The 27436-nt window shown below is 41.5% G+C and overlaps 3 protein-coding genes across 4 annotated transcripts; 1 reads left to right on the forward strand and 2 right to left on the reverse strand.

Annotated features, from left to right (window-relative positions):
- Nucleotides 1–6214: 6214 nt before the first annotated feature.
- On the reverse strand, nt 6215–10712 carry zdhhc11 (zDHHC palmitoyltransferase 11; the record flags this gene model as incomplete). The annotated part of the gene is given in 11 exon segments (XM_080858000.1): nt 6215–6255; nt 6258–6443; nt 7474–7552; nt 7642–7705; nt 7808–7863; nt 7988–8103; nt 8229–8384; nt 8616–8740; nt 9089–9190; nt 9391–9566; nt 10485–10712. Coding segments are annotated over 11 exon segments (1329 nt in total).
- A 2209-nt stretch (nt 10713–12921) lies between these two features.
- Nucleotides 12922–22763, reverse strand: brd9 (bromodomain containing 9). Of its 2 annotated transcripts, none has more exons than XM_080857483.1 (17): nt 22636–22763; nt 22012–22232; nt 21772–21867; nt 21549–21681; nt 19706–19763; nt 19473–19617; nt 19238–19348; nt 18897–19081; nt 18485–18617; nt 18327–18399; nt 18098–18193; nt 17794–17926; nt 17570–17681; nt 17279–17335; nt 15436–15538; nt 15164–15334; nt 12922–13337 (listed from the first exon to the last, which is right to left on the reverse strand). In XM_080857483.1, the coding sequence occupies exons 1-17, from the start codon at nt 22682–22684 to the stop codon at nt 13237–13239; spliced, it is 1977 nt and encodes a 658-aa protein (XP_080713609.1). In that variant the 5' UTR covers nt 22685–22763; the 3' UTR covers nt 12922–13236. The 2 variants fall into 2 exon arrangements, with proteins under 2 accessions (XP_080713609.1, XP_080713610.1); XM_080857484.1 differs by having other exon boundaries at nt 21772–21863; nt 22008–22232.
- An 83-nt stretch (nt 22764–22846) lies between these two features.
- On the forward strand, nt 22847–27267 carry trip13 (thyroid hormone receptor interactor 13; the record flags this gene model as incomplete). Its single annotated transcript, XM_080858313.1, has 14 exons — nt 22847–22867; nt 23273–23374; nt 23655–23805; nt 24026–24152; nt 24507–24562; nt 24654–24744; nt 24869–24941; nt 25040–25103; nt 25198–25284; nt 25567–25673; nt 25916–26069; nt 26407–26519; nt 26993–27062; nt 27172–27267. The coding sequence occupies exons 2-14, from the start codon at nt 23274–23276 to the stop codon at nt 27265–27267; spliced, it is 1290 nt and encodes a 429-aa protein (XP_080714439.1). The 5' UTR covers nt 22847–22867; nt 23273.
- Between the last annotated feature and the right edge of the window lie 169 nt (nt 27268–27436).

A 27436-nucleotide genomic window follows, 5' to 3' on the forward strand; every position in this document is an offset into this window, starting at 1 on the left:
ACTCTCATTTACACGTACAGAGTCCTGAAGACAAATGACCTCACCTCTTGTAGATATCAGACATCAGAGACCTCTCTTATCAGCTCCAGGTTCAGAGTGCAATCAGTATCTATCAAGCTATGGGAGAGACCCAGAGTCTTATGCATTTTCATCGCCTCAGCGCTGGATGTGGACACCCCCACCCACCACCCAGGCATGGGGGGTTCTGTTGCTCCAGGTCTCATTGTATTGGTGGGTGGACACGACCGAATTCTACTGTAGGATGCACACTCTATGTACTGTACCATGGAGTAATAACAACCCCATGGAAAGGGCTGCGTCCAATGATTTGCTATTATATGTTTTATTGTAGGACCAAACAAAGATTTGATTAACCAGTGTCAATAATGGCATTCAGAAGTGGAGACACTGGGGGCTCATTGTGCTCTGAAGTGTCAGGCAGTTCTGTCTAGTGTGACATCGCACAGTGTCACGGGGACTTGGAAGAGTCAGAGGTCATTTCATATGCTGATGACTTCATATTACAAAATGTGCCCACATGTCTAACAAATAGCCTAACAAAACAGTTAAAAAAAGACAAATTTCATTTATATTGCTTGTATATGTTGAGCCCTGTGCCCATACAGTCTTTTCTCTTCCCATCCCTATTCCTGAAAAACCTGTTTGGATTGAATCACATTATAATTGAGTCAGAGAGAGTCCTTCACAACTGTGCATTCAGATGATATGAATAATGAACAAAAGGTTGACTTATAATTGAAAGTCTACACAGCACACAACCTTCCGTTCAAGCATTTCTGATATAATGTTTATAGTCTTGTCTCAGCATGCGTTTTAAGACTAGCTGGCATTCTCAAAGATTACACAGAACAAACAAGAATTTGACAGGAATCACTGCAAGTCCAGACAGTTGTGGCTCTGTTTGTAAAGTGGGGTCTGGGAAATGCTGATTTATTTACTGAGACACTCGTCCCTGACTGAACCCTCTGTGGCCTCCATCTACTGTGCACTGCTGAGAGGACACCGAAATCAGGCCGGGACAAAGGCATCTTTTCAAACCCTGGATTTACACTCAGACACCTCAAGGACTCCAGGCTCTCCATAGAGATGCCAGCACAGTCCCAACAATGACAAGGCCAGGAACTACAGCTCAAGTTGCGACACCAAATAGACAGAGCAGCAGCTCAGGCTAACCTGTCCTGAAATATTCATGAGATTAAATGTGTTGTGATTCTAATCCCATACACTTTTTATTTAAATTCAGCTAATTGCCCCCCACATTCCTCTAGCCATCCGTTCAGTGTTAAAAAAAAAACTCGTACACAAACTACTGTTCATACACAGCTATATCCCTGTAAATGGGGGAAAAATATAGTGGCTGACCGCAATTAATGATACAAGCCAATCAACACAGAGCTTAAGGGGAAGGGAGGGGTATACTGTAATTCAATTAAGCCTAGCTCCAATATCAACAACCCTTCGCGAAACACAGACTGCATCATTAATCAGAAAGATTAAGATCAGAATTAAAGAATAAACTAGGCAGTTCTCTTGCACAATAGACTTGCAATTTATAAATGTGTTATCATCCTATTTTCAGATGGTCTCATGAGTGAGCACTTTTTGATCACATGACCTATAGTCCCATTTATTACTTTTTACTACGCAAGAATATTGAATGAGTTCTTTCAATTGAACACATTGAAAAATTGAAAAGAATTATTTTAACATATGTGACTCTATGAATGAGTGGTACTTTTACACTGGAAAATGGTCAAAACCTTGTATATTGACATTGCTGTCACAATTTTTCACACTTAATGGCATTGCAGATGCTTTTATTCAAAGCGACTTTACACCTATATATATCAGGTACAGTATGTGTCAAGTATGCAATATGTTTACTTTTATCATACCGTTTAAATATCCAAAGACTTTATAGAAAAGGCTTAATAGGTCAAACATCTGGTGCTCTAAGAAGCTTGAAGCATTTGTTGCCTGATCTTGTTAACCACAGCGTGAGAGGGAGGGAGAGTGAAAGAGAAAGAGAAAGAGAAAGAGCTTTTTGCACAAGCTCAGATCTCAAGAGGCGGGCTTAGACTGGCTGGGCGCATGCTTACATATATTTGCCTTCTGGGAATGCTTTGCACAGATGAGTGCCTAAACAATAAATTGGCCTATTTCGGCCTCATTCTATTTTTAACCAGGGAAAAATATGAAGACTCACACACACATCTCACTCTCTTTAAAGGCTCCCAAACACTTTTCAAAATGTCGGTAAAAGAAAGACCAATAACAGTAATGAGGCGGAACTGTCAACAGGAAAAGAGAGGGAGTGTAGATGAATCAGAGCGTCGTCTGGAAATATAGCCCACTCCAGTCTGCAGGGAGGGTGGACCCATCTGCACCCCCACCCCCTCGCCTGGTCAGTGGCTCTGCCTGGGCATCAGACTGCAGGAGTCCAGGCAGCACCGGTGCCAGCACACCCACTCCAACCCACGCCAGCCTCCAGAGGGACAGCCCCCTGTTCACATTAACGCCCCCACCTAGCTGCTCATTACCTCATCCCATCTCCGAAGCCCGTTCCGGCCCCGACAGGATCCATCCCATTCTTTGTGTCACGTGGGTCTTATTCACCATTCAGTAACCGCCAACCCCACCATACCCCCATAGCCCCTTCTTACCTCCCCCAAACTCCCAGTGGACTCCCAGACACTGGCTTTAAATAGTATTTGTCTCCCTAACAATGACAAACACAGTAGCTTCTGGTTGTTATCATTAGAAGTAACAACACTCCATAGCAGAAGCAGTGCATGCCAGTGCACAGTGCAATGAGAGCGAGAAACACAGGAAACAAACAACACCATTATAAATGCAAGACTATTTCGTGAAGGAACAGAGACCTTCACACTGTGGTTGCTCTTGTCATATTTATTCCTACTGATAAATGTCTCCTTTGCTATGCCAACGGGGCCTGTCTCGGCTCAAGAGCAGGGAGACTGAGAAGGTTTACATAGTGCTCTGAGCACAGCCCTGTCACAGAGGCTTTTGAACTCAGGCCTGGACCATCCCTGCAAGATGTCACCTGCGCACCAAAAGGAAAGGATTGAAGACAACTTGGACTCAATCTGCCACCCACAAGACTGAATTGTGGAAACTATGCACCTTTAAACTATGCAACTTTTTCCATTCTCCCTCATAGCACAGGGCATGTTAAACCGCTAAAGCACATTTGGAAACTGAAATGCGTATGACACATGGCGTTCATTGACTTGTTTGTACAAATAAAAAAACACACTGATCACTAACACCTCGTGCACATATTGTTGCGGTATTGCATTTATATGGCATCCCTGTAACCATGCCATGATTTACATGAGGGACAGTTAAGTCAAACATGCTAAGCAGTGGTCCTTAATGAGGTGCATTCATTTAAATACAGGGCATGATGTTTGCTTCAAAGACTAGTGACTCACAGACCACTGAACTGCAACCTACAGCAAAAAAAAATCTGGGACAAAGTCTGCGAATGACTGCATTCTCTCTTGAAGCGTACCTAATGCTTGAACATATGGGAAAATAGGCCTAGACATTACATTACCTAGAACATTTCTTTAATTCTACAAACAAATTCAATGACAATATAGATCGCATAAAGACCTACTGGTCACCAGATTTTTGTGCACCATATTCCATCTCAAAATAAATATTAAGATTGAAAGAAAAGTCTCAAAATAAAGAGACCTACACACAAAAGCATGCATTAACTTCTATTGAGGTATACCCTGAAGGCCTGGCTTTGATAGCCAAATCCTATTCATGACTTGAAAACAGAAAAAAATTGACTGATGAAAGTCTCTATGGTGACATAATGACTTGCTCGAGTCGTTAATTACAAGGCACTATGCTCTCGTGATGACAAAGTGTTCAATTAATCAATTATGCAACGCAATCTAACACCCAAAATAAGGCTGCTGATTATCTGTTATACAGTTGCAGCAGGTTACAGATTGTGTTGTAGGTGATGGCATTTCTAAATAAAGTCGAAATTGCCTGAGCATATGATACCATTACTGACCAGTCTCTATAGCAAGACGCGTTACATAAACTTGCCACAGCAATATTCATGCTCGAGCGATGGGAACGCAGTCCACGTGATCATTGTTATTGTCCTACTGTCAATACATCGGCTGTAGCAGCTCTCACAATACCCTTAGAACAACAGCTCCAGATTTCGAAAGGGATTATTAAGGTACAGGATGTTAATTACACGTGTTTCACATATCCATAAGGGTTGGGCAACGAATTACGTAATAAAGTGTGATCGGGAGAAAAAGAAACCATAAATAAAAAACACTTCCTTTAACCTAAAGCCTAGAGCTGCTAACCTAAAATCTATCAAAAGCCATTCATATCGTCATCTGGATAAGCACATCACCAGGTAATTATCGTACATGTTGTTGACTGAAATCGAAACAACTAAAGCATAGGCTGATATGTAGCCTATGTCCGAAATATTTCGCAGAAATAAATACATTACACCTACAAGGCTACTGAGTCTATAATGCATACACATACCTGGTTATGTATCTCCTTCAACGTTAAGCTCCAAGCCGTCGTTGTGCCTTACAAAAACATCATCACAGCCAGTGTACCCGTGAGAACCCGAGACGCGCTTTCTGCTCTCCTGCTGATAGCGCGGCAATGGAATATGCTTGATGGTTCAAAGCCCTGGAAGACACCGTAAAACGGCCGACAGCTCTGATTGGTTGCACGTACAACACTGTCCTATGAGCGGTTTACGAAGCAGCTCGTGGAGGAGCGTTGCTCGCGAGGTGGAAATAATATTGTTGCGACGATGGTGAATGAGACACAAAACAATTTAGCTTCACAATATATGCCACCAAAAACTTTATATGGCTGGTTTTCAGTCGTCTACTCTGTCGTCCTGTAAACAAGAACCAAGTTGTACAGGATAGGAAACCTGGACCTAGGATGGATTTAAGATAAACAGCAGAACCATCTTCCTTGTGTAAATTATGTATGGATATCATACATACCATAATTAAGTACAGTGGCACATCTAGCTTTTCTCATAAATAATACAGTCATATGCCAAACGCACTGACACTCCAGGCATATACCAAACGTACGACACCCCTTGCTAATAAGTCTGCAAAGACCAGATACAGTGCAAAATATTCAGATTGGGCCCTGGGTATGTGTATGCTTCCAAACAGATTAAACAAAGAGGTAATCCAAATATTATTCCAGGAAGTGCATTTTTGGCCTTTGGCCGAGCACAGAATGTCTTCCGTGGCTTGGTGAGTGAGGGGCAGTGATATTCTCCCTTCTCCCTCTATGAATAAGGATTCCCCCCCCCCTGAGATCAAGATTAAGCCATAGCCCAGATCTAGACCCAGAAGCTGTGTACACTGATTAGACCCATGGAATGTGGCATGTCTACCAGCCATTACGGCAGCTTTCCTTTGTAAAAATCTCATGTAATCTCATCTTTCTACTCTCTGTGGCTCATTATTGTGGCGGCTGAGATTCACTAGGGCCAATTTCTTTTATGTTATACAACCACTGAATATGTATCCAAAAGATTATGTAATCCTTTCACCACTGAGGCCAGGCAGATGATACAGCAGAACACAGTGAGGTGTGGGCTGCCAGGGGCACCAGGCAAATGTGAAACCATCACTGAGGATGGACAAGCACATCTCCCACAACCCAACATGCAGATGCTATTTTTATCTCTGAAAACACGAACAGTCATACCCAGCTGAACTACAATGTTCAACAGCCCCATCATGTGGTTAAAATAATTGTACTGTTCATTTGTATTGTCAGACATGAAACATTCTGTAGATGAATCTAAATTGTATCATCATGAATGGAAACACACAATGCTTTTTATGACAGACACTTTACTTAATGTTAAGACATTCATTTATTTTTTTATTATCTAAATAAAAGTTTTCAAGTTTGCATACATTTAAAAAATGAATGTGCAAAACGTGTCCAATCAGTGTCCATAATCCGTGCTCGAAAAGATCAGCTTAAACTTCACTTCTCTCCATGAAAACGTACAATAATCCAGTGTGCAAAAATATCGTCATCCATATAAATCCGAATTCAGTCCAGTCCAAAGTTCAAATCCAGGCCCGGCAGTTGTGTCCATTCTCAGATAACCCTCACTTCCTCTAGGTCAGCAGAGCTTCCTGTCGAGCGGAGGCCCTTCCCCGCCAGCCCATCGTTCTGGGACAGGACAGGTTCTGACCTGGCGTCCGTTCTCAGCTGCTGCTCGACCACTGCGGTGCTCATGGCGGAGCTGCCCAGGGGGTCCTGAACAACAGGGATCCCCTCCACGGACTTCTCACTCCCATGCTCTGTACTCGCCACCTTCTGTTTGTCTGAGTCATGAAGGGTCACCTCACCTATGTGAAAATGTAAGCCCAAAATGATGAGTACCAACCGCACGCTTGGTTTAACCACAACTAAACAGTGCAGACAGCTGTATGTGCTAACTTATCAGACAGGTTGTCAATAAGACAGGGTTCCTGAATGACCTGCCCATCCTACAAATCCCCTCCTAAAATGAAAAGCTCTTCTTTAAGAAAGCAGAGCCAAACCACTAAGCCAAAGTGGACCACCCAAAAAAACCGTCTGTAGATGTTCAATGTTTTTTTTTGTTACATTAGGTAGGCCCAAGGCTGGATGAAACCCAGAACTCACATAAAATGTTGATGTATTCAACATTTTATTACAACATTAAATATTGTGTTGGGAAACGACTCAAAATATAAGAAACTGGAAGCTGTCCAAAGTAGACAACTGTTATGTGAGCGTGTGCTCCTTCAGAAGTATCGTCAAACTATGGGCCAAGACAAGTAGTAACATTTTGCATTACATTAAGTAGTACATTTTACAACTAGTAGTCTAACTTTCTTTGACCTTTCCTAATATTTCCAGCATAATATGAACCCATATGGAATTAATGATAACATTCTTAAACTGTGAGAAGTTAACTCTGTTCAGAATTAGGTGTATATTTGCCTTCATTATAAGGTGCCATTCTACAGATTGAAACCTGACCATCCCCTAAATTTTTTGTACCTTATTTGCTCTATGAATTTAATTGATACCGAAGTGCAGATGCTTTGATTAGGAAAAACAACTATCTAAACAATCAAATCCACACAAAAATCTAGGTGTTCTATCTAAATATTTTAAGTTGAAACAGTGTGACAGATAAATACAATCTGCTGGAGAACTTCTGAAGTCTTATAGAGGTAGGGCTGGAAATGTCTTTATCAGCTGAACATTAGATACTACATACATATTGATTTATCACAATACATTGGTATATGCTATAGACCTTTGAATGACATGTTTATGTTATTATATTTTAAATAGTTATACTTGCTTCGCTAAGGCTTCGTTTTGTGAGGAGTTGTTAAAGCTCACCTGGTTTCTTCTGACTGGATGGCTTAGTGCTGTTGTAAACGTGGTCCACACCAGATGATGATGGCTTAATATGCTTCATCTGCAATACACACGGTTTGGGCATTTATGTCAAATGTAAAACAGATCTTAAAATAGATCTCATAGTAAAAAATATCGAATTATATGTACCTCTGAACAAATGACCTCAGAGAGGTGAGAGCCAAGTTGTTTCTCGTCAGAGCATTTGAAGAGTCTTCTAAGAAGGTAAAAAAAGCACCTCAATAATATGCTAAATTATCAGAATTGGTCAACCGGATGGCCTCTCATGTTACGATCTCATGAAGTAAAGCCTCACCTGGTTTGACGGGGTGAGGATGATTCACAGTTAGTAGTGTGAAATCGAGTCTGTTTCTGAAAACAAAACATAGGACAACAATGTAACATAATTCGCTAAATTCAGCTGGATAAAATTAGTTGTCAAACATAAAAAACACAAATGTAACTACTATCTCTAGTAGTGAGGACATTGCCATGCCTTAGTTGATTCGTCAGTCTTGGGTGGGGGTTGCTTGACCCCCGATTCAACGTCCTGAGAGCTCTGTGCCTGCCGCTTTTTCATTATGTGCTCAAATGTGCTCATGTTGTTCCACACTACACACATAAAGAATCAAAGTGTTAACCATGTATTCTACTTTTCAGCCATTTGGACCCTACTGGGCTGTGGAGTCTTTTCCATTACCTTACACTGCTGCAAAATAAACATCCTTCATACTCACAGAGATATAAATGAAATCCAAGTAAGTGGCCCAAGAGCATCAGGCAAAACCCCCCCAGCACGAAGGTGAAGGCGGCCACCGTCAACAGACCAGCAGAGCTGGTTTCCACTGGAGCCAACGGCAGAAACACGAGCCATGTGGAGTTGTCTTTCACACCTGGATAGACAGGTACAAACTGAAATGATACTGTACTTCATAGAATACTTCTCTAACTGAATTTAATCCGAAAGGCGGTGTTGATTTTATGTCTTTTTCCAGCTGACAGAAAGGTCAAAATCATGCCAAAATTCTACAACTGATGCATGGTTGTTCAATGAGACCTGTAACAAATAGTCGCACAATGCGGTTATGTTGAGCAGGCAGAGAGCAATCAAGCAGTCCTCTTACTTTGAAACTGAGGGGCGGTACGGAGAACGGCTGGGTTCACAAAGTGCTCAATGAAGATGAAGAGAACAATGAGAAGCAGCAGAAACAACCCGATGAATGCAGTCAAAACGGTTGTAAAGAAAAACCTGCAAGTCAGACCATTTGAATTCAACAATTTCTCATTCATTCATATAATAAGATAAAAGAAGAAAAATTCAGATCCCTACATTTCTTCAGACTGTTGTTTGTTTAGAAATATCAATGTTATTTGACAAAATGTGCTAAATTAAATAAGTAGAAACTACAAGGCCTCTGTTCCCCGGGGCACAGATAGTTACAGGCGGCACTGTGATGTCAGGCCCGGTGCATGCACTACATTTATTACAAAGACTGCTCATAACTACAAATCTGAAGAGAAACAAAATCATGGTGCTGAAATTGCCCTGTTGGTTGGCAAAGAAAAGCATTATACTCTGAGCCAGGTTTCCTCTTACCAATAGTTCCTCCCTCCTACACAGTTGTTGAGCCATTTACAGTGGTGGTCAAAGTCTGAAACACACTTGTTGCAAGTGCGGCAGTGTTTAACTTTAAGTCCCCTGCAGATAGCAACAAAAAGGGGAAACAGCACAAAAGCAACAGGTAAATGAGAACAATCCAGGAAATCCACAATCTTTGTTAAGATAGATCAGTTCAAAAAGTGTGATAAACTTAAGGCATTACGGGAAACTTTGTTCACTGATACCATTAAGGGTGAAGCTTTATGAACACAAACGTTTGATGAGGACAGTACACTCACACGTCAACCTCACAGAGGTAGCAATGTTGGTTGTGGATGACATGGGCGTGTTTGTTTTTATCATAAATCGCTGTGGGACTGGAGTAGTTCTTGAGACGCACATTGGGGTCAGCTGGGTCTATAGACACAGATGCAATATGGGTAACCAGGTGCAGAAAGAAGGAGCCACCAATCAGCTGTGTAGATAATAGTCAAGGTAAAACTCGCACAGATTTGGAAAGAGTGACTGTAACAATTAATCCAGTTTGTTAATTGCATTCGCATTAATGTGTAGATGTTATCTATGCTAATACATCTATTAAAAGGGAACCACAGATAGTGTCTGACGACTGTCTGACATTTGAGCCTCAGAGAGCAAAGAATAGAAAACCCACTATCAGACATTTTAACCTCAAATCCAACAGACAGCCAAGACCTGTTTCTCACAAAAACCTTAGTGTGTGGAGTGCAGTCAGGTCTCCATGAAGCACCCATTTATATCTCCACCAGTGAACTAGTGTGCACACTAACAGCCCTGACGTCAAGAGCCTATGAACCCCCGAGCATGGCAGGGCAGGGGTGTCTATGCGGAGGCAATCTGGAAAGCTTGGGGGCCTGGAGGCACCACCAGCACAGCTGCCCTGACTCCCTGCCAACCACACACACCAGCCCCATGCTCTCACCCCAGCCATGACCAGCGCCATCAGCACAGTCAAGCATGCAGTGCAACACATAACATTTGTATTCAGACTACAGGGTGCTAGCAGACAAGACAGCACTTCGATTGCTTGATGCACGGCAATACACGTCAACCACAAACAGAGAAGGGCCAAATCCAAGCAAAATAGAGAGGCTTAAATGTTACAAGTGAGTGTTGATATTTACAGAGGAAACAAACAGGTGTTGCTGATTAACAATGGTGAATATTAGAGTAAGGGTACAAGATTAAATAACATTAACATTCAAATTGCTGAATGATAACTGTTCCTTCCTTCTGTGTTTCAAAGGGTAAAAAAAAACATAAAAAACACAGCCACATCAACCCTGCTCTTGCCCATCCCAAGACTTGCTTTCAAAGCCTCTCCTTGCAACTGCCTGCACACAGTTAAGGATACACCATAGGCCACCCAGTTCCATGGAGAGGGCAGCAGTGGGATGTAGATGCCAAAGCCAACGATAACGAAGAAGGTGTAGGTGATCCAGGCCACTAACTGTGGGCTCTGGGGGGGCAGGGACCAGCCATTCTGGCGCGAGAGCGGTGCGTCCGCCACCAGCTCGTTGCCGTTGCCGTTGCCCGCGTGGGCCGGGCCGGTCCGCCTCAGGTGCCGCGCGCAGCAGCTCATCTGTGGGGAGGAGAGCGGGGTAAGGTGACAGTACTTAAGATTAGACAAGAGTACAATGTATCTCAAGATAACAGCTCAACTGGTGGGAAATCGTATTAAGCGAAATATTGCAAATCATCAATTTACCAAATATCTGTTCATAAAGTGTAGCAGAATCACGTGGGTAAGCCTTGCGATAACGTCCTATCGTGCAGAATGTCAGAGTGAGAAACGGTTGCCTAGCAAATTAACTCGTAAATCCAGGCTTCATATTTACCCTCACTTCGATAGTGACACCATAGACGCTGCTTTGCGTAACAAATAGCCTGACGTAGTCATGGCCACTGACACCGACAGAACAGAAAAACCATAATGTGAAAATGATATCTCATCTGTTTCCAAAGACAGTGCCCTCTGACACATTCCAACCTACATAACTTAACAGTATCCAGAACAAAAGTCCAACTCGTATAGTCTACTCTTGGAATTATAGCCTATTAGTTAAGCAATGTGGATGGATAAATTAGTGACGGAACTTCACTGAGCGAAACAATCTGGCTATTAATTAACTAGGCCTACATTATAATACTTTTAAGCATTACGTCGTGGCCGGACATGTTGAAGCCGTGAACATTGACAAAGACTTCCTTTTCGAAAATGTCAATGGTAAATTTACACGAATGCGTCCATTAGTTAAAAAATAGGCCTAATTAAAGTTTCGTGAACGGTAGCCTAGCCTATTTTAGTTATGCGCTCAACAGCCCACCTCCCTCCCGTACACGTTGGTTGGCTGGGATTGTTTATGGCTCGGTCCGAACCACTATGTTAATTTCCCATTTACAGAGCCAGGACTGTGTAGGCCTATTTTTTTTTACTTGCACTGAACGGACAGCTTGAGGACCGTGAGGGAAAATTCGCTCTATTTGACAAAAAGTGTAGCCTATGGGATAAGAATCGCCGAAATACACCTTTAAATAGAATGCAATATTCACATTGTAGGGCACTAACCTTTTCATTGTTCATCAGCGTCCAATCTCAAGGGCACACTCACTTTGCTAAACTCGCACTTCTTGGATGCTAAATGCGCTCTTCCATTATTCTAGGTTGCCTTAACTAGTCTAGCAGGTGACTTTTCAGCTCACCTGACGAAATATTTTAAAACTACATAAGGAATCGCGAAAGCAACGGAAAATCATGATGATAAATTATGTAAAATGAAAGAAATTATCATTTTTAAAAGTTAACTGTGTAGGAACACTGGGCTACACGCAGTCGACATCTAGTTGACGAAGTTATCTCTGAGGTTTGGCTGATACTGCTATGGAAACAGTTTAGTTGGACGAAAGAACCGCAAGGTCCTAAAGGCCTACTATTACTGGAATGTAGACGCCTATGATTATTTCCATTTTCACAGCAGATAAACAAAACTTACTACGGAAGATAATTGAATTAATAATTTGTCTGTAAATAATGTCTATAGCTACCCTTTATAGTCTACCTTACCTCTTTCTTGGTCTGCTGTACACACGGCTGGATTTTTAGATAAATCAGTTGCCTATCGTATCAAAAACAATTATTTCCAATGGATTCAATAAAATAACTAGACACAACTAAACGCTTAAATTAAGCGGTGTGACGGTTTGGCATTTGACAATAATATATTTTTTCGATAACGTCATAGATGACAAAAAAATCTATAAGCTGTGACGTTTCACTGTTACTGACAACCAACATAAAACTGTTCCTAGCAGCTGTACCTTGTAGTGGAAATATTAAAATGGCTTTTTCAAATTTTCATAGTGATGACATCAATGTATTTCCCCATTCCAGTGTATGTGCACGTGTTGTGTGCTATTATCATACAAGGGAAATGCAAATGTAATGGAAACTTTTCCTAGACATCAGTTTTTTTTAACCAGGTAGTGACAAATATCATAAAACCGGAAAGAGGTAGTACAAAGGCAGTTTTTTTTTTTTATCAGGTATCTACAATGGAATTAAACAAAGGAAAGCAATGTTACAGGTAGATGGCTTCACAGGGAAACTAATCATCTTTTGTATTATTCAGATTTTTTATATATATTTATTTAAATTAAAAATGTATCAATGCCTGCTAAATAGCAACCTCGAGAAAACCCTGAATGAGGTCATATGGAAATTGGATGGAACACATTAAAATGGAGACCAAAATATACTTCATAAGAACACATTTTTTAACCATGATGAAGGTGCTGACATTTTGCTGCTGACTCTAAAACTAACTGCAAAGGTAGGCCAGGACAAAAGTATCCAAGAAAGCGTGTCAATATCTTTGCTGCTCCCAGGCAAGAAAACCACAAAAACATTGTTTTTAAAAAAATGCTGGGAGAGCATTTATTCTCAAACATAACCAGGCAATACAAATAAATCTGTACAACTTAAAATCACACAACACACTCAAAAAGACATTTTGAGTCAGTCCAATCAATTTTGAGTAGACACATTACACAGCAGAGAGAAAGGCCATGTACACGCCGACTTCAGGTTGGAGGGGGGAGTTAATCCATCAACTATTGGCAGTGGTGCCTGGCTCAGGAGACTGTAGAAACTCATACGGGTCGTGCATCATGTCTGACTGATCTCCAACACCAAGGTGTGCTGGACTCCCTGCGTAGAACAGGAGGAAAAGGGGCGAAGTTCAGGGGTCATCACTTCTGTGTAAGTGACAAAGTACTGTATATATCAATACATACAGTCCCGCTCAGCAGTATTGGCACCCCTAGTGAATATGAGCAAACAGGGTATGTCTGTGATGTTTATCCTCTTGGTGTTTCACTCAAAATATTCACAAAAATCTTACCTTTACATTGAAGTTAAATTATTGTAAGAGAAAACAACGGTTGAGATTAAATAAATATTTTTTACAAAAACATGTGTACCATTATTATTGGCACCCCTAGAAAAATCTTATAATTGAAATCTAACTGAAGTATATTTCCAGTCATGTTTTACATTTTTAAGTTCACCTGTTTAATTATGAACTCTTAAGAGGTTAACCATGACTTCCTGTTCCACTGATGTACAAATATGAGATGACACAGGCCAAATTCTATTAGTCATTCATCACAATGGGAAAGACCCAAGAACACAGTGACGATGTGCAATAAAAAGTTGTTGAGCTGCACAAATCAAGAAATGGACACAAGAAAATCTCGTACCAGTTGAAAATACCCATTTCCACTATCATGGAAATAATAAAGAAATTTAAAGCGTCAGGTGATGTTAAGAATCAGCCTGAAAGACGACGTGTGTGTACATTGACCCCACGCACCGTGAGGAGGATGGTTCAACTGGCAAAATAATCTCCAAGGATCACAGCTGGAGAATTGCAGACATTAGTTGGGTCTTGAGGTTAGAAAGTCTCCAAAACTACCATCAGATGCCACCTACATCACCACAGGGTTGCCAGAAAAAAGCCTCTGCTGTCAATCAACAACAAACTAGAGTGCCTACAGTTTGCCAAATGGAAGTCAGACTTTCAATGGGACTGAGTTAAATGGTCAGATGAGACCAAAATAAAGCTTTTTGGCAAAAACAACAAAGGTGGGTTTGGCGTAGACAGAAAGATAGCCATACAGAAAAGCACCCCATACCTACTGTGAAGTATGGTGGCCGATCTTTGATGTTGTGGGGCTGTTTTTCTTAGGATACATGGTATCATGGACTCAATCAAATACCAACAGATATTAAATGAAAACCTAACAGCCCCCTCTAGTAAGCTTAAAATGGGCCATGGTTGGACCTTCCAGCAGGACACTGATCCGAAGCATACCTCAAAATCAACACAAAAATGGTTCACCGGCCGCAGAATAAAGGTTTTGCCATGGCCATCACAGTCCAAAGAAAATCTGTGGGATGAGCTGAAGCCGAGTCTACAAGCGTTGACCTCAGAATCTGAAGGACCTGGAGAGATACTGTATGTAAGAATGGTGTCAGATCCCGTGCCATGTGTTCACCAACCTTATCAGGCATTATAGGAGAAGACTCAGAGCTGTTATCTTGGCAAAGGGAGGCTGCACAAAACATTTAATTAAGGGGTGCCAATACCTGTGCAGACATGTTTTGAAGAATAATATTTATTTAATGTAAAAAAAAGTTTTATGAATATTTTGAGTGGAAGACCAAGAGGATAAACAGCAAAGACATATTTTTTCATAGCTTGTTTGCTCATATTCACCAATACTGCTGAGCGGGACTGTATATGAAGAAAGGGAAATTCCTCAACACAAATTTGCACAGAATGATTAATTCATCTGTTTATATTACACTTGGGCCTATTAATATGGATATTCAATTCTACTTAATTATGTAATAATAAATAACATTCCCAAGTGGAGGGGATTCTACCCAGAACTGTATAGTTATACACATGGACATAAGGTCATGAGTTCTAACCCAACTAGAGTCCTACTCTAGGTGAGTGGCCCTCTTACCCAGATGGTGCTGGTCCCTCTCGGAGGCGTTGGAGAGGGAGGACAGATTGGAGGAGGGCCTGGAGCTCACCCGGTCCACCTGCGTCTCCTGAAACTCCTGCAGGAGCTTGGCAGCTTCGTCAAAGTGCTGGTGGCCATCGTCGTGTTCCGGTTCCTTCTTCACCGTCTTGCCTGAAAGGGGGGCAGGGAGGGTCGGCAGACACACGGTCAAGAGTGGGGACTTGGACTCAGGCTCTGACTTATCCCACAGAGAAAAGAACATTGGGACTCACCCAGATTGTTAAGCATGGACATATCAAGAGACATGTCAGGATAGCTCTTCATAGACATGAAGTCCAGCATTGAGCTGCCCTCTCCTGATGTTCCACTGCCATCCTGTTGATACGATGCACAGCAATGAGCACCATCATATCATATAATCAACAGATGTGTGAAGGTGCTGGATTGCAGTTTATACAGCCGCGGAAAAAATTAAGAGACCACTTCAAAATTATCAGTTTCTCTGGTTTTACTATTTATTGGTATGTGTTAAAGTAAAATGTACATTTTTGTTTTATTCTATAACCTACTGGCAACATTCCTACCAAATTTCAAATAAAAATATTGTCATTTAGATCATTTATTTGCAGAAAAATGACAATTGGTCAAAATAGCAAAAAAGATGCAGTGTCTTCAGATCTCGAATAATGCAAAGAAAACAAGCTCATATTCATTTTTAAACTACACAATACTAATGCTTACACTTAGGAAGAGTTCAGAAATCAATATTTGGTGGAATAACCTTGATTTAAAATCACAACTTTCATGTGTCTTGGCATGCTCTCCACCAGTCTTTCACATTGCCGTTGGGTGACTTTATGCTACTCCTGGCGCAAGAATTCAAGCAGCTCGGCTTCTTTTCATGGCTTGTGACCATCCATCTTCCTCTTGATCACATTTCAGAGGTTTTTTATGGGATTCAGGTCTCGAAATTGGGCTGGCCATGACAGGGTCCTGATCTGGTGGAACTCCATCCACACCTTTACTGGCCTGGCTGTGTGGCATGGAGCATTGCCCTGCTGGAAAAAACACTTTTCAGAGTTGGGGAACATTGTCAGAGCAAAAGGAAGCAAGTTTTTCTTCCGGGACAACGTTGTACTTTGCCTGGCTGAGGTTTGTAAAAGACCATAAGGATTGAAAAAAGCGGACTGGAGGGTCTTCTAGTTCGTCTTCTCTGATGAGTCCAATTTTCAGCTTTGCCCAACACATGGTCGTCTGATGGTTAGACGGGGACCTGGAGAGGCCTACAAGCCAGAGAGTCTTGCACCTACTGTGAAATCGGACTCATCAGAGAAGACGAACTTAGAAGAACCTCCAGTCCGCTTTTTCAATCCTTATGGTCTTTTACAAACCTCAGCCAGGCAAAGCACAACGTTGTCCCGGAAGAAAAACTTGCTTCCTTTTGCTCTGACAATGTTCCCCAACTCTGAGAAGTGTTTTTTCCAGCAGGGCAATGCTCCATGCCACACAGCCAGGCCAGTAAAGGTGTGGATGGAGTACCACCAGATCAGGACCCTGTCATGGCCAGCCCAATTTCGAGACCTGAATCCCATAAAAAACCTCTGAAATGTGATCAAGAGGAAGATGGATGGTCACAAGCCATGAAAAGAAGCCGAGCTGCTTGAATTCTTGCGCCAGGAGTATCATAAAGTCACCCAACGGCAATGTGAAAGACTGGTGGAGAGCATGCCAAGACACATGAAAGTTGTGATTTTAAATCAAGGTTATTCCACCAAATATTGATTTCTGAACTCTTCCTAAGTGTAAGCATTAGTATTGTGTAGTTTAAAAATGGATATGAGCCTGTTTTCTTTGCATTATTCGAGATCTGAAGACACTGCATCTTTTTTGCTATTTTGACCAATTGTCATTTTTCTGCAAATAAATGATCTAAATGACAATATTTTTATTTGAAATTTGGTAGGAATGTTGCCAGTAGGTTATAGAATAAAACAAAAATGTACATTTTACTTTAACACATACCAATAAATAGTAAAACCAGAGAAACTGATAATTTTGAAGTGGTCTCTTAATTTTTTCCGCGGCTGTATAGTAGCCATAGTAAGGCCTGTTTACCTGCACATCAGAGATGTTACTCTTGATTTCATCTGGGGTTGTATCCATGTTTCTTTTCTGGAACATGAAATAATGACTCATGTAATTACATGTAAATGCAAGAAAAGCTTGCACAGCTCGTTAGTTTCAGACAAAAACTCTTTATTGCTGCTTAAAAAAAAAAAAAAACATACCAGAGACATAATGATTACCCATTTCCACAGCGAAGGAACAAACAGCTTTTCATTTAAAACTGTCACTGAACACTGAAAATGCACAATATCACAGGGGAGGGACTTGTATATACGGTACCTGTCGAATCTGGAACACTGCTTTGGAGTGATCCCCACCAGTCATCTTATCCAGCAGGTCGTCCACAAGCTTCCTGGTGATGCCTCCACAGCCCTTTATAAACTCCTGCAGGCTGTAGCAACATGCGCATCAAAGGCCAATTAAACTCATCCCTAATCTCATAATCTCATCAGTTTTCGGAATCTCATTTTATCAGTATTGGGAAATGCGCTGTGTCACGTTACCTGAGGGCGCACTGCACCCCCGTCTCGTCCCCGTAGGCCGAGTACAGCTGGTCCATCTCCTCCGGGAGCAGGTCAGGGTAGATGGAGTTGTTCTGGAGGGTCTGCGTGTTGTATGCACTGCTGAGGAACGTCACTGTAAGGGTCAAACAGAGAACACCAATGAATCACTCATACATAGATATGGTAAAAAAAACAAGGTTTGGTTGACCAATTAAAACAGGTTTTTAAATATCTGTTTCAACACTAATGTGAAAATACAGAAAAGACCCTGAGGCTGGACACATGTGCACACCCAGGGACGCACCCTTATGCCTCCTGTCGTCTTTGAACCCCAGCGCTGTTAGACCAGGTAGGAGCTTATTTGATAGTGAACTCAGGTCCACGGGATGGGTCTCTTCCTCTGAAACCAAACAAAAAGAAGATCTAATTGAGAACAGGGGTAGCACAAATGTAATGTGATGTGATGTTTCTTATACATTCAGAAGATGGCGACGCAAGCACCAATGTCGTAAGATCTGTATGAACAACTCTACCTTCTGCATCTGGTTCCTGCTGATTGACAACAGTGTAGAGGAGCCCCTCTCCCTCTTTCCTTAGGTAACCAATCTACAGATTCAGAAGCAGAGGTTTACCAAAATATTCTCAAAATAACACGGCAGTATGATACTATGCCCAGGAGGGGCTGGTGTACCTTGGAGTTGGGCATGAAGCGGTTGATGCGATCTCGTGCTTCATCTGCGGCGTGCTCCACCAGCGCTAGGACATGCTCTTCTGCTGTGCTGTCCGTCAAGCTACAGGCATTCCCCTCGGGCTCATAAATATCACTGGATCACATGAGGAGCCACACAAACAGACACAGACCAGTTACTGCTGACTGACCCACTAAACTGCATGATCTTAACCTTTATGTCACACACACAAAACGCAGATTAACACCTGACATTCAGAGAGACACTGGACACGGGTGTGTATTACATCCAGGAATCATTTGAATACAGGTATTGCAAGAAGGCAGTGACGTTTTAATGCAAATACTCAAACAGCCATTATTCAACAAAGACGGGTGCTTCACTGAGGCCTTGAAGGTGGAGCTGGTGTTCTACCTGATGAGGGGCTCTATGTGTTGGGGCTGCTTCTTAGACTTTTTGGCTGAATCCACAGGGGTGGGGATGACAGCAGGCTCTGGCTCCTCGGCAGCAATGTCCTCATCGCCCAAAATGGCCGCCTGCTGGGAGAAATCCATGTCGTGCATGAAAGACATGCTGCGCTTCAGTGTCAAGAGCCGTTCCTGTGGACCGATCAAAAAGAACTCATTTAGTACGGGCATCTTCCTCCTACATGAGTGATCATTGATGATTGCAGCTAGCGTAAAAGCTAGTGAGAGAATGAGTATAAATTAATTAATTTAAAAGTCTTGTAGCGTAAGCAGGTTTCGGATATTTACTTTGCTCATCATCTTGAATCCTGTGTGGAGCAATTTCTTGGCAGCTTTATAATAAACCGTCTCAGGTCGATTGTACAGCATCGCGTTGTCACACATCAGCTTGAAATCTGCCTGTGGATATGAGACAAATGTAAATTGTAATCATTTAGGCAAATGGCACAAGCTGAAATCACTGAAAGCATTAATTCATGTTGTCATGGTTCTGTATCAGACGATTAGATTAATCAGACTGTACCTTGAACTCTGTGACTGTTTTGTAGTCATTAGCATCGACCTTGTCCTTCATTGTGCTGAAGTCCATGGGGTGCTTGATGATTGTGGAGTAACCAGGGGCAATGACATCAGTCACTGGAAATGCAAAGAACCCATTCGGGTCTTTCCTGTGACAATAGAAGAAACATTATGACCAATCGAAACCTTAGTTACACCAGCCAGTGGAAATTCCACTAAAAGACACCTCAGTCTTACCTCTGAAGCTGTCGAATGAAATGCTCCAGGATCTGCTGAAATGGGGTACTATCACTGTCTGTAATTAAATTAAAGAAAACAATCACTGTGTGTATTTTCTACGATCACCTACTACTGACAGGCCAAACACTCTATGACCTGTTAGACAGCTATATTCTTAAATACAATCAATTACATATATTTATACATTTAAAAAGCACCGGCAAATCCAACAGAAGCCACACACTGAAATATGTTTACAGTTTCATACAGCCCTCACAGTTATACATAATGATACTGTTTAGTTTTTTAACTTTACCACCAAGACAGTAATGCAAGTTCCAAAATGTATTTGTCAGTCTTTCAAGTCTTTACAAATGCTCCATTTAGGGCATAACTTGGGGGTATTCCAGAAAGCAGGTTTAACAAACTCTGAGCCCAACCCTGAACTCTGAGTTGATGAACTCAGAGATGGGAAACTCTGATCTGAGTTAGTTCAATCAACTGAGCACTGAGTCCACTCGGAGTTAAGCGCGTGCCCGACAACTAATTAAGCCATCATAAATGGAGCTCTAATACTACGAGTCGCCATTGCAACCCCAGAGAAAACAAGGTTGTCTTACTTTTCCCCCATTAGATTTAGAAGGGTTAGTGTTTGTGGACATTTTCTGTTGAAAAAACCCTAAAACACAGCTGCAGTCCTCGGTGAAGCTGGCCCCCCATACCATCAGAAGATGAATAACAGTATTGCAGTTCAATTGTGCCATAAAAATCAATGTTTGTGCTTAAACTTTACATTTCCTGGCCACTTAAACATTTCTTAAAACTCTAGCAGCACAAACAATGATTATTGCTCTTCTCCCTGTACACTAACAACTGCACCTCAGGAGACCCAACTCCTGAAATTTGCAGAGCCCCCTAGCACTGCTTCTTTCCCCTCGCCATCTCACTAATGAACAGCTTACTCAATGTGGCACTGTGCAATTACCCTGGATCACCAAAACAACCACTGTACAATTACATCTGCAAATCATATTTATATATTTTATTCTCAAATTCATTCCACCCTATTCTGTAACTATACAGGCTGTATATACTGTACTTGTTACGTCATTCTCTTACCATTTACCACTTGCACTCTCCACTTTGCACTACTTGTTGTGTTTAGTTCACAGCTTCTGTATATAGCCATTCCTCCCTGTATATATTTCTTAGTTTTCTTAGACCGTTGTGCTGTTGTGTTTTGTGTATTTTGTGTAAGTACAATAAGAGACACTTAACCCGGAGTCAAATTCCTCCTTGTTTGGCACAAACCAGCACAAATGGACTGCAATACTTTTATGAATTTTCTGTGTGCGTCAATGATTCGAATGTAGTCTGTTCATTTAACAAATGATCACACATTCTTTTAACATTACAGGTGAAAAAGTGGTGAAATATGATTGCATTATATTTTATTTTCAATTTCAAAAACGGTAATATTCGATTAGAAAGTCATCAAAGAATAATGGCTCATCTATTCTGGGTCACAAAACTCTCTTCTGATGAAAGGCTATCTTCAACATTGACAGATAAACAAGGAAAGGACACCTCATGTCCAAAAGCTGCTCAAAAGGAGTGAGGTGATAGGGAGTAACTCAGGGTTTGCTAAAGAAACTTGCCAGTGAGCAGGTAAGGTTCATAGAGTCAGTTACCATAGTTGAGTTACCTCTTGAATTTAAATGCTGAGGTTGACTCGTCACCTCTAAATTAACAAAAACAACTTTCTGAAATAAACCCTGGTTTCAATTTCCTGTTGTTGATTTGTTTTGTGCTCCGTCTTTCACCTTCCAGAGTAACAGCTTGAGGTTTTTGACCAGCTTACCTTGCGTGGTCCTGCATGATCGGACTGGCCTGTCACCTCCCTGTTCAACTTCAACCTTAATCCTTGGATGGAACTCATCACCACCATCCTCTGAATAAAACTTGTCCCGTTTCCGTTTCTTTTCCTCTAATGGCTGAAAAAAAACAGCAGATGTGGACATTGACTTAGGTGCAGCAATTTCATGTGATATGAATTATTAGCACAGCAACTAGCAGGACCTTACCTCAACAGGTTTTGGCAGAGCAAAGGGCTCAATCGGTGCGTTAGCGGCATTTTCAGCGTTCTGCTCTCTCAGCTCCTTCTTTTTCTTCTTCTCTTCCTGCAAGCAACTGACTGTTAAAGAGGTGTGCACGCAAACACACATGCGTGCGTACACACACACACAGAGTCACACACTCACTCACTTACACACACAAAGTAATGCATGCAGAATGAGACTGCTAGGGATTGCTCAGTCACTTGCCTTCCTTCTCCTTCTCTCCTCATCGTCTACGTGCTTGTCTTTGTCCTTTTCGGATTTCTTCTTCTTTTTCTTCTTCTTTTCTTTGTGCCGTTCACGGTCATGGTCAGATCTGTCATCATAGTAACTAGAGTCATGTCCAGAACCTGAGAGCTCGGTGATCTCGGTGCCTCCCACTTTCAGCACCAGTTTCAGTGGCTTCTCCAAAGCTTTTTCCTCGTAATCTTTGCAGACACAGAAAAAATCAAAACATTTCCATCATAAAATGTGTCATCATCTCAGTTTAACACATCCACATCGCTAGAAACTACGTTATCTCCTGATTTATTAACTTTCTTTTGCTACCAATAGAAAATCACGTCACAAGACTGTAGCATATTTAAAGCGGCCATTCTCAAACGGTGAATGCACATTCGTTGCCGTCTATTTCTATGTAATCTAGTTATATATCTACATCTTGGTATACATACACAGGTGACAGTTAATGTTAAACTGATGGGGAAGTTAACAGCTATCAAACGTTAGCAAATCAGATGCTAACTACCTGTGCTAATAAAACACAGCAAAATCAATGTTTGCCTGGAATGTGTAAAAACAAAAGTGACAAGAAAAAAATCTAATGCTCACCATCAACAGTCCTCCATTCGGGTCTGTGTTTTTTATGTTTCTTTCCCATTATGTAGTGTTTAGCAAAAGCGAAAGACCAACAATTTTCTATAACGTTTACAAATATTTCCCCATTGTCCAGCCCACTTCTAAAGGTTTTTCCGGAGCATAGATTAAGTTGCAACTGTTTACTTCCGGGTTAGTGGAACAGATCGCCGCGCGCTAAATTCAAGTTTTTTTAGTTGGCTGTCAGGTGAGGCAGCTAGCTTACGTTCTTGTATCAACTATTTATGCTATCTAAATGCTTGTGAGTAGACTTGTCAAATAACACGGAACATTTTTGATCGTTACAACGTACGAGGAACTTGTGATAAGCGTTTGAGATTTTGTTAGAGCAAATTAAGGCTCTTAGCCAGCTAGCTGACCTAAGTAACTAAGTTAGTTATGCTAACGTAGCCATCCAGAATGTTATGCCAGTACTGGAAATATGTGACATCGTTAGCTAGCTCGTTTACTGAATAATTAGTGTATAATAGCAGATAACAATTTGATCTATGCCTTTAGGAACAAATTATCTCTTGCTTGATAACTCCATCAGGATTAATACTGAAACCTACTGGGCAAATGTGTAACACCAATGTATTTATTTTGGTTTCAGAATGGATGGTGACAGAATGGAGGTTGTTGGCGAGCCTCCTGAAAACTGCAATGGCATCAGCAATAAAACCCTCCATGTGGAAGTTCATGTGAAGACGAGCAGGTAACTTGATGCTTTAGTATCGTTACCAGCCTGTAGTTTTTTTTCGAAGCTGGTTCCCTTCACAGGCATGTATCTTGTTATTACCTGGTGTAAGATTCTTCTTTGTACAAAACATAGCTTGTATAGTGTCATACAAAACGTTAAGGATACATTTACAATTGAAGTACTGTGTTGCACTGCCAGGTAATTTTGGTCTATATAAAATAATCTATTTTTGGTCTGTACAAATTATCTTGATGTCATTCACTTGCCAGTGATTGTGCTGATTATGCTTTTACAGTACTGCAAAGAGGGCTGAGATAAGACAGCACGCACTTGCACTGCTGAATCGGCACCGCATGGTATTTGGGAACTACAAGTGGACTGAGTTTGATGAAGACATCCTGAGCAGGAACGTGGAGTCCGTAGCCATTGTTGATGCAAAGAGAGAGGTGTGCAACACAACATGAGACATTGAGATATTACCCAATACGTGTATGTTTTAAAATTAATGACAAGGTGACAGATTTAGATTTTGGAGAATGTTTTGATCATAGGAATATTTATACTAAAGCCAGACTGTATGCCCATCTCAGCAGTGTAATGTTGATTTTGCAGAGCCAGATTAATTATACGTGACATAAACTAATAAATGTGTCTTTTCTTTTTCAGCCAATTGATTTGAAGAATTACAATCTGTCTATGCACCTTTTCTCTCTGAGTGAAGATGGGCCCTGCACGCTCAACTTGGAGGACGATGAGGAGTTGTCTGCAGCCAATTCCTGGCTTCTACCAGCAGGTGGACCCCCAGAAACCCTTTACATTTTTGTTAAGATTGGGTTTTAATTGGTAACATTTATTAACTAGATGGTCAGTTTGATGAGTGTTTTAAAATATCAGTATTGCTGCTTCATGGTCATATGCTCATGAATTATTATTCTTTACATACAGAAATTATATAACAACACTTATGTTGTGTCAACTCTTGAAAGTGTTGCATATAGTAATATAGCATATAGTGTATTGTATGTGTGCATATACTTGTTGTTTATGAAAACTAAAAAAGGAACAACTTTATACTAAGTATAAATATATAAGCATTTGTAAGACATATTAGGTCATAAGTTGTATTCTATTCCTTTTCCTATTACAGCTGAGTTCCATGGCATCTGGGAGAGCCTGATCTACGACAGTGGAGTTAAAACTCAAGTAATTTCACTTCTAATCTGATATTTTTTAGCAACCACAGCATGTTCTCTATTCATGTTTTATGATGTTTCCTTTTCTGCTTTGTCACCAGCTTCTGGATTATGTCTCTACAACGATTTTCTTCTCTGACAAAAATGTTGACTCTAACCTCATTGCATGGAACAGAGTGGTTTTACTTCATGGTAAGATCCCGTTAGAGATTTGTATGACCCAGATATAATTTTTCTTTCATGTGACGGACATGTTTGTTCTTCTGATATGTACACCAGTTTTATTTCATGGGCTTGTGTAATCGCATCCCGCCAGGACCCCCAGGCACTGGGAAGACATCACTGTGCAAAGCGCTCGCCCAGAAACTCTCCATCAGACTGTCAAACAGGTATGAGAAAGTCATAAAGAGCTCCTCAGACCTCTCCCTCTACTCCCTCGTCGGCCATTTGTAATCTCTATAAATCCATTTGTCATTGTCACTGTCAGGTACTCCTACGGGCAGTTTGTGGAGATCAACAGCCACAGTCTTTTCTCCAAATGGTTCTCAGAGGTAGAGCTGATTTCACCGTCTCGTTTTCTGTCACACCTCCATTTTGGGTTGGCATTGTAAGAGCACTGGTTGAGACATGCATGTTTGATTGCAGAGCGGGAAACTCGTCACCAAGATGTTCCAGAAAATTCAGCAGTTGATTGATGACAAAGAAGCCCTTGTTTTTGTTTTGATCGACGAGGTGAGGCTCATCTGCTACTCTGCGGCTGATACTGTCAGGTTCCCTTCAGCTGGATGTCGAGTTTGTTTGTGTGTTTAGCTTGCAAAGCCGCCACAAATTGGCTTCATCTGTTTGTATTCAGTTAAGTGATTCAACAGCTTCTGCTAAGTGCAACGCCAAAAGAATGTTAAATAAAGCATAAATTGGGCTGCGGGCCACCGCCTTATTGCAGTAAATGATGTGAGCAGTAGATTTAGATTTCCAAACTCTGATGAATAGTGCCATGTTTTGCCACACACACAGGTGGAGAGTTTGACGGCGGCCCGTAACGCGTCTCAGGCCGGCACAGAGCCCTCTGATGCCATCCGCGTGGTCAACTCAGTCCTCACACAGCTAGACCAGATCAAACGGTCAGTAGGCCATGTCTTATGTGGTCACTGTTGTATTCAGCGCCTTATTTCCTGAGCTGAAGCTAACAGACATCCTAATGTTCAACTGTAGAAGAACATGATGAACATTAATGAACAACTTATGTGTACAACTGATTGGCTTGAAGGCTTGTAGGCCCATTAAGTTGTTCATTAAGTTGTCGACCAATTAGTGTGTTTGTGTAGTATGTTTGTCATTCAGCTCCCCCCTCTCATCTACCCAGGCATCCAAATGTGGTGATCCTCACCACCTCCAATGTAACAGGGAAAATTGACCTGGCCTTTATTGATCGTGCAGATATCAAACAGTACATTGGTCCTCCATCAGTAGAGGGCATCTTTAACATCTATCTGTCCTGCCTGGAGGAGCTCATGAAGGTGCGGTACATCCCCACCCCAGACACTCAGATTTAGCTTGATGCTGAGCTACGTTAGAATTTGCATTTTTGACATTGTTTACATACTCATTGGTTTGTAAAACTGATCTTTTGGAGCGTTTTTGTTTTGTTTTTGTGTGAGTTGATACAAAACTATATTACTTAAAAGCTTGAGCACATCAAGCAGCACGTCTCAAAATGTTAGTGATGATGAGAGATAATTGACACACTGAACACACTGTTAGCCCCATTGGGAGGCCTACAACTAAACCTTTTGTTCACTTGCTGTTCACTGACTGTTCTCCGACTGTTCACCTGTCCCCGCTGTGTCTCTGCAGTGTCAAATCATCTACCCTAGGCAGCAGCTGCTCACCATGTCTGAGCTGCAGACCATGGACTTCAAGGAGAGCAACGTGTCCCAGCTCAGCCTGGCCCTCAGGAACACAGCCATGTGAGTCTTGCACTGCTACTGCAGCGTCTCACACATGCTCTAGGAGAGTCCTGTTAGCCCCATGCTAGCAGACAAATTACAACTAAATTTATCTTTTATACTCTGGCGTCCTCAGTTCTACTCGAAACGCAAGTCTGAAGATCTTGTCAAGATCCTAGACTTAGTTTGACGGAGGCAGTCTTGTGTTCCACTTGTCAAATAATGAATACGGAAAGAAGGACATTATGTGGAAATATTAGATCCTATGTCAATTTGTTTAAATATTCATGCCATGTATTAATTTAGATCCAGTTTATGCGTTTGTTTAGTTCAAATAATATTGATTATTGTCTCATGGTGCTTCACAAAGCATATACACTTTCAGTTTTGTTAATGCTGCCACATTTTGGTCATTGTGTTAGGCAGGTCTTACGGAAGAAAGCAGGTCATGACATCAAATGTAGGAACTATGTTAACCATGTTTTTGTTTCCAGAAAGAGCAAAGGACTCAGTGGCAGGGCGCTGAGGAAACTTCCCTTTTTGACTCATGCCCTCTTTGTGAAGGTACTTAACGACACTGATCTTACTGCACGAGTACCACAGTTTAGAGAGCACAGTAGTATGTGCAGATCTGATCGTTTGGTTTAACTGGCTGCTTGTTCTTCCTACATAGGCGCCCAGTGTCTCCCTGGAGGGATTCCTGAAGGCCCTGGACAAGGGTGTGGACAAACAGTTAGAGGAGCGAGCACACCTGGTCAACAGTGTATGACACACACACACACACACACACACTGGTCTTGCCTACAGAATACATACAGCTCATCAGAAAACCACTGTAAACAGTTTTTTTTTTTTTTCAATAAAAATAACTGCCGTGTAACCTCCACATACACTGACCTAACATCTGAACTCTCCAGGCACTTGTCTTGGTTCAGATT

This window comes from Sprattus sprattus, assembly GCF_963457725.1.
Source record: "Sprattus sprattus genome assembly, chromosome: 19".
Classification (NCBI taxonomy): domain Eukaryota; kingdom Metazoa; phylum Chordata; class Actinopteri; order Clupeiformes; family Clupeidae; genus Sprattus; species Sprattus sprattus.